Source organism: Prionailurus viverrinus, chromosome A3 (assembly GCF_022837055.1).
Source record: "Prionailurus viverrinus isolate Anna chromosome A3, UM_Priviv_1.0, whole genome shotgun sequence".
NCBI lineage: Eukaryota > Metazoa > Chordata > Mammalia > Carnivora > Felidae > Prionailurus > Prionailurus viverrinus.
In genome coordinates, this window is record NC_062563.1 from 115,689,584 (window position 1) to 115,702,133 (window position 12,550).

General features: G+C 46.1%; 1 protein-coding gene across 7 annotated transcripts in view; it reads left to right on the forward strand.

Annotated features, from left to right (window-relative positions):
- The window catches only part of LOC125162181 (xanthine dehydrogenase/oxidase-like), a 64,871-nt gene that overhangs the window by 37,473 nt on the left and 14,848 nt on the right, over positions 1-12,550 (forward strand). For all 7 annotated transcript variants that reach the window (XM_047852873.1, XM_047852874.1, XM_047852871.1 and 4 more), the window contains 7 exons: positions 4,290-4,413; positions 7,407-7,526; positions 7,994-8,090; positions 9,074-9,198; positions 9,983-10,116; positions 10,535-10,622; positions 11,738-11,824. In XM_047852873.1, the coding sequence (XP_047708829.1) occupies positions 4,290-4,413; positions 7,407-7,526; positions 7,994-8,090; positions 9,074-9,198; positions 9,983-10,116; positions 10,535-10,622; positions 11,738-11,824 (775 nt within the window). The remainder of the gene's footprint in view (positions 1-4,289; positions 4,414-7,406; positions 7,527-7,993; positions 8,091-9,073; positions 9,199-9,982; positions 10,117-10,534; positions 10,623-11,737; positions 11,825-12,550) is intronic.

Sequence of the window (12,550 nt, forward strand, 5' to 3'; positions counted from 1 at the left end):
TTTCAATGTATTTTCCTCTCAGGACTGCCTTCACTGCATCCCAAAGTGTTTGGATTGTTGTATTTTCCTTTTCATTTGTTTCCATATTTTTTTTTAATTTTTTTTCAATGTTTATTTATTTTTGGGACAGAGAGAGACAGAGCATGAACGGGGGAAGGGCAGAGAGAGAGGGAGACACAGAATCGGAAACAGGCTCCAGGCTCTGAGGCATCAGCCCAGAGCCCGACGCGGGGCTCGAACTCACGGACCGCGAGATCGTGACCTGGCTGAAGTCAGACGCTTAACCGACTGCGCCACCCAGGCGCCCCTGTTTCCATATATTTTTTATAATGTCTTCTCTAATTGCCTGGTTGACCCATTCATTCTTGAGTAGGGTGTTCTTTAACCTCCATGCTTTTGGAGGTTTTCCAGACTTTTTCCTGTCGTTGATTTCAAGCTTCATAGCATTGTGGTCTGAGAGTATACATGGTATGATTTCAATTCTTGTATACTTATGAAGGGCTGTTTTGTGACCCAGTATGTGATCTATCTTGGAGAATGTTCCATGTGCACTCGAGAAGAAAGTATATTCTGTTGCTTTGGGATTCAGCGTTCTAAATATATCTGTGAAGTCCATCTGATCCAATGTATCATTCAGGGCCCTTGTTTCTTTGTTGATTCTGTCTAGATGATCTATCCATTGTTGTAAGTGGAGTATTAAAATCCCCTGCAATTACCACATTCTTATGAATAAGGTTGCTTATGTTTGTGAGTAATTGTTTTATGTATTTGGGGGCCCCTGTATTCGGTGCATAAACATTTATAATTGTTAGCTCTTCCTGACGGATAGACCCTGTGATTTTTATATAATACCCTTCTTCATCTCTTGTTACAGCCTTTAATTTAAAGTCTGGTTTGTCTGATATAAGTATGGCTACTCCAGCTTTCTTTTGACTTCCAGTAGCATGATAAATAGTTCTCCATCCCCTCACTCTCAGTCGGAAGGTGTCCTCAGGTCTAGAATGAGTCTCTTGTAGACAGCAAATAGATGGGTCTTGTTTCTTTATCCATTCTGATACCCTATGTCTTTTGGTTGGTGCATTTAGTCCATTTACATTCAATGTTATTATAGAAAGATATGGGTTTAGAGTCATTGTGATGTCTGTAGGTTTCATGCTTGTAGCGATGTCTCTGGTACTTTGTCTCACAGGATCCCCCTTAGGATCTCTTGTAGGGCTGGTTTAGTGGTGACGAATTCCTTCAGTTTTTGTTTGTTTGGGAAGACCTTTATCTCTCCTTCTATTCTAAATGGCAGACTTGCTGGAAAAAGGATTCTCGGCTTTATATTTTTTCTGTTTATCACATTGAAGATCTCCTGCCATTCCTTTCTGGCCTGCCAAATATCAGTAGAGAGATCGGTCATGAGTCTTTTTTTTTTTTTCAACTTTTTATTTATTTTTGGGACAGAGAGAGACAGAGCATGAATGGGGGAGGGGCAGAGAGAGAGGGAGACACAGAATCGGAAACAGGCTCCAGACTCTGAGCCATCAGCCCAGAGCCTGACGCGGGGCTCAAACTCATGGACTGCAAGATCGTGACCTGACTGAAGTCGGACGCTTAACCGACTGCGCCACCCAGGCGCCCCGATCGGTCACGAGTCTTATAGGTCTCCCTTTATATGTTAGAGCACGTTTATCTCTAGCTGCTTTCAGAATTTCTCTTTATCCTTGTATTTTGCCAGTTTCACTATGATAACTATGATATGTCGTGCAGAAGATCGATTCAAGTTACGTCTGAAGGGAGTTCTCTGTGCCTCTTGGATTTCACTGCCTTTTTCCTTCCCCAGATCTGGGAAGTTCTCAGCTATTATTTCTTCAAGTACCCCTTCAGCACCTTTCCCTCTCTCTTCCTCCTCTGGAATACCAATTATGCATATATTATTTCTCTTTAGTTTATCACTTAGTTCTCTAGTTTCCCCCTCATACTCCTGGATTTTTTTATCTCTCTTTTTCTCAGCTTCTTCTTTTTCCATAATTTTATCTTCTAGTTCACCTATTCTCTCCTCTGCCTCTTCAATCCATAGTTGTCTCCATTTTATTTTGCAGCTCATTGATAGCATTTTTTAGCTCCTCCTGGCTGTTCTTCAGTCCCTTGATCTCTGTAGCAAGAGATTCTCTGCTGTCCTTTATACTGTTTTCAAGCCCAGAGATTAATTTTATGACTATTATTCTAAATTCAGTTTCTGTTATATTGTTTAAATCGTTTTTGATCAATTCGTTAGCTGTTGTTATTTCCTGGATGTTTTTCTGAGGGGAATTCTTCTGTTTAGTCATTTTGGAGGTCCCTGCAGTGGTGCGGGTTGCGGGGCACTTCCCCAGTGCTGTCTTGAATAACTTGTGTTGGTGGGCGGGGCCGAAGACCTGATGTCTGCCCCCAGCCCACCGCTGGGGCCACAGTCAGACTGGTGTGTGCCTTCTCCTCCCCTCTCCTACGGGCGGGATTCACTTGGGGTGGCGTGGCCCATCTGGGCTACTTGCACACTGCCAGGCTTGTTGTGCTGGGGATCTGGCGTATTAGCTGGGGTGGATCAGCAAGGTGCACAGGGGCGGGAGGGGCAGGCTCAGGTTCACTTTTCCTTGGAGTTCCACTTCAGGAGGGGCCCTGCGGTACCGGGAGGGAGTCAGACCCACCGGAGGGATGGATCTGCAGAAGCACAGAGTTGGGTGTTTGTGCGGTGCAAGCAAGTTCCCTGGCAGGAACTGGTTCCCTTTGGGATTTTGGCTGGGGGATGGGAGAGGGAGATGGCACTGGCGAACGCCTTTGTTCCCTGCCAAGCTGAGCTCTGTCATCCGTGGCTCAACAACTCTCCCTCCCGTTGTCCTCCAGCCCTCCTGTTCTCTGAGCAGAGCTGTTAGCTTATAATCTTACAGATGTCAAGTCCTGCTTGCTGTCTGAACACACTCCATCCGGCCCCTCTACTTTTGCAAGCCAGACTTGGGGGCTCTGCTTGGCTGGCGGGCCACCCCTCTGACCCAGCTCCCTCCCGCCAGTCCGTGGAGTGTGCACCACCTCTCCGCCCTTCCTACCCTCTTCCGTGGGCCTCTTGTCTGCACTTGGCTCTGGAGACTCCGTTCTGCTAGTCTTCTGGAGGTTCTGCGTTATTGAGGCAGGTGTAGGTGGAATCTAAGTGATCAGCAGGACGTGTGGTGATCCCAGCGTCCGTCCTCTTACGCCACCATCTTCCCAAAGTCTTTGAGTTCTCTGAAAAAAACTGTTTCAGATGATGTGGTTGCCATATCTAGGGTAAATTCATTTGCTTTATCCTTGTCTTGAGCCCACACTGACCACACTGGCCATGATCCACATTGTCTATGTTCTTTGCTCCATCTGAGCGATGTGTGAATGGATGGAGGAGGGTGGGGGGCTCTGTAGTAATGGCAATGACCTGGGCTTTCCCGGCTGCGTGCACTTGGAAAGAAGCGAGGACCTGGCTTTGGCTCTTCATAACCTAACCTCAGTCCTAATCCCACCTACGTTGCTCTCTGGCTGGGTGACTTGGAAAAGCTGCTCAATTTCCCTGAGCCTGAGTTGTCCCAAATGTAGAAGGAGGATAATGATGATGACGTTCTGGGCTCTGGTGAGGTTTGCCTGTTGGAAGTTGCTTGGCTCTTCAGAGTGGTTTCCATACCTTTCTGTGAGGTGCCTCTGCTCTATCTCCTCTTGGGCGCCTGGGCCAGAGTGAGCAGAACATAGTTGAGACTGTTATTAGTGAAAGAGTCTCCAGGTGTTCTCCCTCTCGAGGCTGATGATGGCCGGGCTGCCCTGCTCTTCTGGGATAGCTTCATGAAGGTGGGGAGGCAAATTTGGCTGTGTGACGATGTTCAGGGACATTCGGTCCTGGTGCAGCAAGGGCCCAAAAGTGCTGATTCTGTGTGGGTGTTAGCTGTGATGTGGGTGTGAGCTGGAGCTCTCAAGAGTAAATGCTACTCACTGTGATGTGGTTCCGTAGTAGAAGGTCCATGGGGGTGGGCCTGTCCTGTTCATTTTCTGTTCTCCGCAGCACTCAGCATGGTGGCCTTCACAGGGTACGTATTTCATGAGCGTTTGCAGAATAGGATAGGGTAGGATAGCCTATGGAATGTAGGATAGGATAGAATAGAGAATCTGGAAAGGATAGCATAGACTAGTGGATGGAGAAGGAAGGAATTTGAGTGGAGGAAAAATCAACATGAGGACAGTGGTATCCAGTTGGTGGTGGGTCTTCTGCTTCAGTTTCCCACCTGGGCCCCTCACTGTGCTCATTCTTGCAGGTCCATAGATACTTCAGAAGCTCAGAAGGTGCCAGGGTTTGTCTGCTTTATCTCTGCTGATGATGTTCCCGGGAATAATATAACTGGAATTGGTAATGATGAAATGGTGTTTGCAAAGGATAAGGTATGTGTTGGATTTTGTTTTTAGATATGAAGTTAGTGGAATGGGCACGTGAGTTTTAGTTTGTGCTCATTCCTCCAAATCCCTAATCTTAAAAAGGTTACACATTGGTACATACTGTGGCCTTCATCGTGCAGGGCGATCAGTACAGGGATGGAATCGGTCTGGTGGCACTTTTTTTTTTTTATATGAAATTTATTGACAAATTGATTTCCATACAACACCCAGTGCTCATCCCAAAAGGTGCCCTCCTCAATACCCATCACCCACCCTCTCCTCCCTCCCACCCCCCATCAACCCTCAGTTTGTTCTCAGTTTTTAACAGTCTCTTATGCTTTGGCTCTCTCCCACTCTAACCTCTTTTTTTTTTTCCCTTCCCCTCCCCCATGGGTTCCTGTTAAGTTTCTCAGGATCCACATAAGAGTGAAACCGTATGGTATCTGTCTTTCTCTGTATGGCTTATTTCACTTAGCATCACACTCTCCAGTTCCATCCACGTTGCTACAAAAGGCCATATTTCATTTTTTCTCTTTGCCACGTAGAATTCCATTGTGTATATAAACCACAATTTCTTTATCCATTCATCAGTTGATGGACATTTAGGCTTTTTCCATAATTTGGCTATTGTTGAGAGTGCTGCTATGAACATTGGGGTACAAGTGGCACTATGCATCAGTGCTCCTGTATCCCTTGGATAAATTCCTAGTAGTGCTATTGCTGGGTCATAGGGTAGGTCTATTTTTAATTTTCTGAGGAACCTCCACACTGCTTTCCAGAGCAGTTGCACCAATTTGCATTCCCACCAACAGTGCAAGAGAGTTCCCGTTTCTCCACATCCTCTCCAGCATCTATAGTCTCCTGATTTGTTCATTTTGGCCACTCTGACTGGCGTGAGGTGATATCTGAGTGTGGTTTTGATTTCTATTTCCCTGATAAGGAGCGACGCTGAACATCTTTTCACGTGCCTGTTGGCCATCCGGATGTCTTCTTTAGAGAAGTGTCTATTCATGCCTTCTGCCCATTTCTTCACTGGGTTATTTGTTTTTCGGGTGTGGAGTTTGGTGAGCTCTTTATAGATTTTGGACACTAGCCCTTTGTCCGATATGTCATTTGCGAATATCTTTTCCCATTCCGTTGGTTGCCTTTTAGTTTTGTTGGTTGTTTCCTTTGCTGTGCAGAAGCTTTTTATCTTCATAAGGTCCCAGTAATTCACTTTTGCTTTTAATTCCCTTGCCTTTGGGGATGTGTCGAGTAAGAGATTGCTACGGCTGAGGTCAGAGAGGTCTTTTCCTGCTTTCTCCTCTAAGGTTTTGATGGTTTCCTGTCTCACATTTAGGTCCTTTATCCATTTTGAGTTTATTTTTGTGAATGGTGTGAGAAAGTGGTCTAGTTTCAACCTTCTGCATGTTGCTGTCCAGTTCTCCCAGCACCATTTGTTAAAGAGGCTGTCTTTTTTCCATTGGATGTTCTTTCCTGCTTTGTCAAAGATGAGTTGGCCATACGTTTGTGGGTCTAGTTCTGGAGTTTCTATTCTATTCCATTGGTCTATGTGTCTGTTTTTGTGCCACTGGTGGCACTTTTAACTTTCACTTAGTGTTTACTTGTTTATTTCATTGTTGGCGGCTTGTTTCACATGTTAGGATGACTCCAGGACAAACTGGTATTAAAACAAGACTGGTGATTATTTTTTAAACTGCCAGTTAGGTTCGTCAGGGGATAAATAGCTCCTTTGTGAAAAGAAAATAAAAATCACAATGCTGTCACTGTGTGTATTGAAAATTCCCTTATACGAAAATTCATCTATTGCTGTCAAGCATATATGGAGTTTTGACACACACAGGCACACACACATGTTTTGAAACTTTCAGGGTGGAAGCACATGACAATTTTAATACAGTTCAAATGCAAATTGGAGATGAGTTGGCGTTGCCTAGGGCATATTCACTTTACTATTAATGTACAAGAGAAAGAGAGAATCAAAACCTACAACTATGAGACACAAGGACTCCATTTGACAAAAGAACAAATTGCTTTTGCAAATTTCGAGAAACACTAAGACCACTGCTAACATAATGGTTAGGGAGAACTAGCTGGGATAAACCACCAGAGCACAAATCAATTAAGTTAACAACTCAACTGGGTCCTTAAGAGATAACTATCAGAGACAGTATGGCTTTCTACTGTCAGAAACCTCATATTGCAAAGTGATGAGTTGGACAATTTTTTTTTGGTTCATGTTTGGGGACTTTTGGAAGAAAAATGCCTCTGAAGGAATGGAATCATTAAGTGGTGAGAAAATGACAATCATTGTTCTGAAAATCTAACAAAAAACTGGTTTATTTATCAAGTCTGAGAACCAGAATTTGGGAAGTACTGCTTCTGGGCATCTAGATGAAGTGTAAGACATGATTGCTGCCTTTGAGAAACTTTTGGTGTAAATCTGGAAACAGAAATTCAAAGGGAGAAGGGTGCTAGAAAGAATATGGAACCGGAAGCCAGGGGCTGAGATTTACTCATGGTCTATTAATGAGCCAAGGCAAGACCATGATCTTGCCTTCTGGGTCTGCGTCTCTTCACCTGAAGAACAAGGGTGTTGGAGTGCATGTGAGTTAGCAAATAGACATCAAGTTTCCATACCTCCCATTCTGCTGCTCACGGCGTCATGACTAATCAATCACCACTGTCTATCCTGGGCAACTTCTCAACAAGCTGCCAGCGGTCAATCATGAAATTGGTCCCTGAGATAAAGCAAGTTTGCCATCTTGATACTCATGATCTCCAAGTCCTAGTCCAGTTCCACTACTTCTAAACCCTCAATGAAGAAGCACATAATCCCAAACAGTAGGACAAAGACATGCCAAGACCCCAGAGGCATTCCTGAATGTCCCTTAAGGAAACTGTGGGGGCAAGGACTTCCTTCGCCTTTTGGGCAATCCAAAATCGTTTGCTTCATGAGGACTGCATTATATGCTTTAACAGTTTGGCTGGGTTCCCAGGTGACTTGCATTGGGCACATCATTGGTGCTGTGGTCACTGACACCCGAGAACATGCCCAGAGAGCCGCTCAAGCAGTGAGAATCACCTATGAAGATCTTCCAGCCATTATCACAATAGAGGTAACTGAGAAAGGACTGCATGGGGAGGGGTGAGCCCCCTGTCCCTGGAGGCACCTTTACTGGGATACTTTAGAGGGGGTTCCAGCAGCAGATGGGATTCGATTAGACAGGAAGAGGTAAACCCTTCAGCCCCAGGATTGTGTGGTCTTCAGAAAACTTCCCCATCATGATCTCAGACTCAGTCTGCCAGAGGCCAGACTAGGTCCCTTCTTCCAATGCCAGCTCCCGTTGGTTCCTTGAGGGACTCTACTTTTCCTCAAGATCCAAGCGTGTCCAACTATCTCTGAGGAAATGGAGGCACATGGCCCCAGGCTACATGCAAGCTTACTTGAAGTCTGTGTAGGACCCTTGTACAGATGCCTGTGTGAGAAGAGGGAGGGTGGTTGCAACCACCTCTCTTCCCCCTGGTGGGAATGACCTTCCTTCTCCTGAAAGTCTGGTCACTGAATCGTCTTTGTGGTCCTCAGGATGCTATAGCAAAAGACTCCTTTTATGAGCCTGAGCTGAAGATAGAGAAAGGAAACCTCACGAAGGGGTTTTCGGAAGCAGACAACATTGTTTCAGGTACGGCCGTGCCATACAGTCCTGGGGTATGGGCTGGCCCTGGTTTATGAATTAAATTCAAGAGCTGGACCTTGAGTTCTGGAGCAGAGGAGTGAATTTTTAACAGAAGAGTCCTCCTGATGTTTGTAGCAAAATAGTGGACAGTTGGCAGGGAAAGACCCTCTCATTTTTTTAAAATTTAAATGTTTATTTATTTTTGAGAGAGAGAGAGAGAGAGAGAGAGAGAGAGAGAGAGAGAGAGAATAGGCTGGGGAGGGGGAGAGAGAGAGGGAGACACAGATTCGGAAGCGGGCTCCAGGCTCTGAGCTGTCTGCACAGAGCCCTACGAGGGGCTCTAACTCACCAACCAGGATATCATGACTTGAGCTGAAGTAATTCTTCATTGACTGAGCCACCCAGGTGCCCCTAGACCCTCTGCCATCTTAATGTCCACCTCCTGTCTCCAGGTTACATATGTGTATGTGGTTCTGGGTAGCTGGGAGTGTGTCAAATTTAGAAGGCTGTCCGGGGAATTAGTGGCTACAGGTCCTGGCCCTCCCTGTGGGCCTGCGGGGCACCCGTCTGCTGGTGACATCCCTTTGGGTATTGTTTCCTACATTGTCCATAGTGTATTCCTAAGCCACTGGTGAGTCATCTCTCCAACTGGCCAGATACCTTCCGTTCCAGAAGATGCTCTCATATTTAGCTTTTCAGTCACATCTGTTAATTCCTTCTTTACCATTCTGCAAATTTTACCAAAGAGTTTGAAGGTCTGCAGTGAAAGAAAGCTTCATGCCTGATGCATTTTGGTATCATTCTGGTTTCTTTGTTGGGGTGGGAGATTTGGCTCCCCCAGGTGGCTAAGGCTTTGAGACCCTTTTCACCCCTGCTGGGAACCTAGAGGTACCAGTGTGTGAGCAGCTGGTTGCTGCCCAGGGCCCTGGGGAAGTGCACTCTCCTTCAGCAAACTCTGGATCACCATGGGGGTCACATTGCCTCCCCAGGCGAGTTGTACATTGGTGGCCAAGAGCACTTCTACCTGGAGACTCACTGCACCATCGCTGTCCCCAAAGGCGAGGCAGGGGAGATGGAGCTCTTTGTGTCTACACAGAACACTACGAAGACCCAGGTACCGTCCTGTGGGTCAGCTCCAGGGCCTGGGCATGGCACTGGGGAGCTTCTGGCCAACTAGGAGTTGGTGATGTAAGACATGGGAAAAGGGAGATCTGGGCTGGTCCAGAAGGGGATCTGAGGGTAGTGGTCCTGGAGCCAGACCCTATCAACCAACAAGCTGGTGTCACTGAGTTGTGACATAACCTTTCTTCGTTTCCTCTTCCATATAATGGGCCTGGTAGGGTGTTGTAATGACTAGTTGTTTACTACTTGGATGGCATCTAATAAGAGTTGGTTTTTATTTTTCCAGTGAGATATGGCCTTGGTCAAATCATATCCGATCTCAGGCTCCTCATCTGTAAAACGTGGGTGATGGGTTTAGTGATCGCCACAGAGACCACTAAATTATCTGTGGCAGCTCAAATATGGCGGCTCCCCATTTCTCTATTGCTGGTAAGGCGACAGTACTGGCCAGCATTTTGGGCAGCTGGTCCTACCCCCACAACTCACCAGTTCTTGGCTGGATGAAATGAACTTTGGCTCTGAAAGTCTGCTGTGGCCAGCCGCTGACCCCCCTTGCTAGAAACAAGTGTCTGAATTCAGTCTGCAGTGACTAATGAGTGTTAGACTCCAGCACCTCGAGATCAAGGGCTGCCTGGGGAGGTGAGGGGGATTCAGGAATCAAGGACTTTCAGAATTGACGGCACTAATTAGGCTTGTGGAGGGCGGGTGACTCTAGGTCAGGGTGAGGTAAGTCCAGATGATGTGTTCAGTGCAAGTAATTTTTCTTTTGTCCACAGAGCTTTGTTGCAAACATGTTGGGGGTTCCGGCAAACCGGATTTTGGTCCGGGTGAAGAGAATGGGAGGAGGCTTTGGAGGGAAAGAGACCCGGAGCACTGTGGTATCCACGGCAGTGGCTCTGGCTGCATACAAGTGAGTCCCCCTAGCCAGCTCAGAGAAGGAGAATAAGCATGCCTCTGCCAAGAAGGCTTTCTAGATTTTTCCCTTTTAGAAGTAGATTTCCCTTGCTTTGAATTTTCATAGCCTTCTGCTTTTAGAACTCTTGGGCATTGGGGTGAGGGTAACACCATCTGTTTCTTTGTGTTCAATGCATGGATCCATGTTTAGCCTCCCCTGCCTGGCTGTGAGGGCCCTCAAGGCAAGGGCACACATCATATGCTTACATTCCCCATGTGTCCAGCAGCTTTATTTCTAGACAGTGAAGCAACCCAGCCCCAGTCTGCTTGTGCGCCAGGTGGAAGAAGAAGTCTCCCTTGCTTCCTCCCTGAGACCCAAAGACTGGGCTGTTGCAGAAGCTCCCAGGCTTCTAACCTTCTGATGCCTCCCTTAGGACGGGCCGCCCAGTGCGCTGCATGCTGGATCGTGACGAGGACATGCTGATAACTGGTGGCAGACATCCCTTCTTGGCCAGATACAAGGTTCTAGTTGTCGGGAGCTATGTCGGGGCGGAAGGGGAATGCCATTTCCCTGGGAAACCTGTAGGTGAAGATCCAGGGATCCTGGGATGTACTCTTATGTTTTTCACAAATACTTGTAGAAGTTCAAAGAAGAAATAGCAATGAGAAAAATTTAAATCTGCCAACAGCAAATAGAAAGGTGAGGCTGGCCAGCCACCTCCCTAGTGAGGTCACAGCGTGGTGTTTACACCTTTTGTGAATTTTCTCTGCCCCATACCTAGTCTTTCTCCTCTCGGGGTCGGAAGCATGAGTTTTCCGCAGCTCTGAGATAAATCCCTCCTGCACAATGACCTAATGTGTTCATAGCCAGATGCAAAGATCAGAATGACTACTTTGTAATTTACAGTGAGAAATAAAGCTTCCAGGTTGTTAGGGTGGGCACCTGCTCCACCAGACCAGGGGTGGCGGTCCCTTTGCTGAGTCTCTGTGGATGACCAGCATCCTGTCCCTCTAAACACTAGTACAACCTGACAGATCCCAGTCTGGGAGCCCTTTCTCTCCATTAGGTGGCTTTGAACATCCCCCTGTGACCTCTTCTCGTTTTGTTTCATGATTGAACTCCCCCGAAGGGATTATATTTCCCTTCTTCCCAAATTCTTGCAGACCTGAAGAAAGTCCCAGGTCCTTACTTATGAAACGGCCTATAAAATTTGTTCTGATGGCTACCTAAGGTCAGGGATGTGAAAGCATATTCCTGCTTGTTGTGCACATTCCTGGTTGCTGTGGCTTGCTGGCCAAAATGTGTGAGGCATATCTCCAGTATCTCTCTGTTTCTCTTCTCGGCTCTCCCCTTTCTGCTTCCTCACTCCCTCTCGTAGAACCAGAGCCAGTGGTACTAGGTTCTAGGTAGAAGAAAGGGGGAGCATGGGGAGAGGGTGTGTCCAGGGTTGAGGACCCATGGAGCGTCACTGGAGAGATGTCAGGTCCTCTCTGCTTCACCTGTTAGCTCCGGTGACTTTGTTTTCACGGTATGATGTCTTGTTCTTTCTGCTTCCTCCAGGTAGCATAAGTGGGAGAAGATGACTCAGGTTAGGTGGAGGAAGGGGCTATCGAGAACTCACTCCTGTTTTCATCAGGTTGGTTTCATGAAGACTGGGAGGGTTGTGGCTCTGAAGGTGGAGCATTACAGCAATGCGGGGAACACCCTGGATCTCTCCCAGTATGTAAGTAGGGTGCGCACCTGCATCTGGGGGAGTGACTGGGAGGTCATGGGTGGGCCCCACAGCCCCATAGGTACAGGCCTCCTCACTTCCTGCCTCCCCATTGGTCTCCACCTTCAGGCTCTCCACCCCTGGTTAAATTCTAAAGCACAGAGATAATCCTATTACTTTTCTGATTGGAAATTCTTCCTTTGGGGTGTTGGGTGGCACAGTCAGTTAAGCATCATCGGATTTCACCTCAGGTCATGATCTCACGGTCTGAGATCGAGTCTTGCATCAAAAAAAAAAAAAAATCATAGTAATAATAAAAAGAAAAGGAAATCCTTCCTTATTTTTCAGATATTTTGCCAAGCAAGCCAAATGACTTACAAAACTTTATGCAGATTATGGTGACATTGTGTATATGTGTCTGTAAAATGAAAATATACCTCTGTTATATATACACATATATATGTATTATATATATATATATATATATATATATATATATATATATAATGATGTGCATGGAAAATTCCAAAAGAACATATGCTAAACAGTGATTAGATGGGATGAAGGTGGGGGGATCACTCACTATCATTTTCTGTGTAACACATTTTCGTGGTGTTTGAATTTTAAGTAATGAATTTCTTTCTTCTTTTATTTGGTAACAGTTTCAGTGAAATATACAATTTAAGGGTTTTTAGTAAATATTAAGAATTATGTAACCATCATCATACTGTAGTTTTC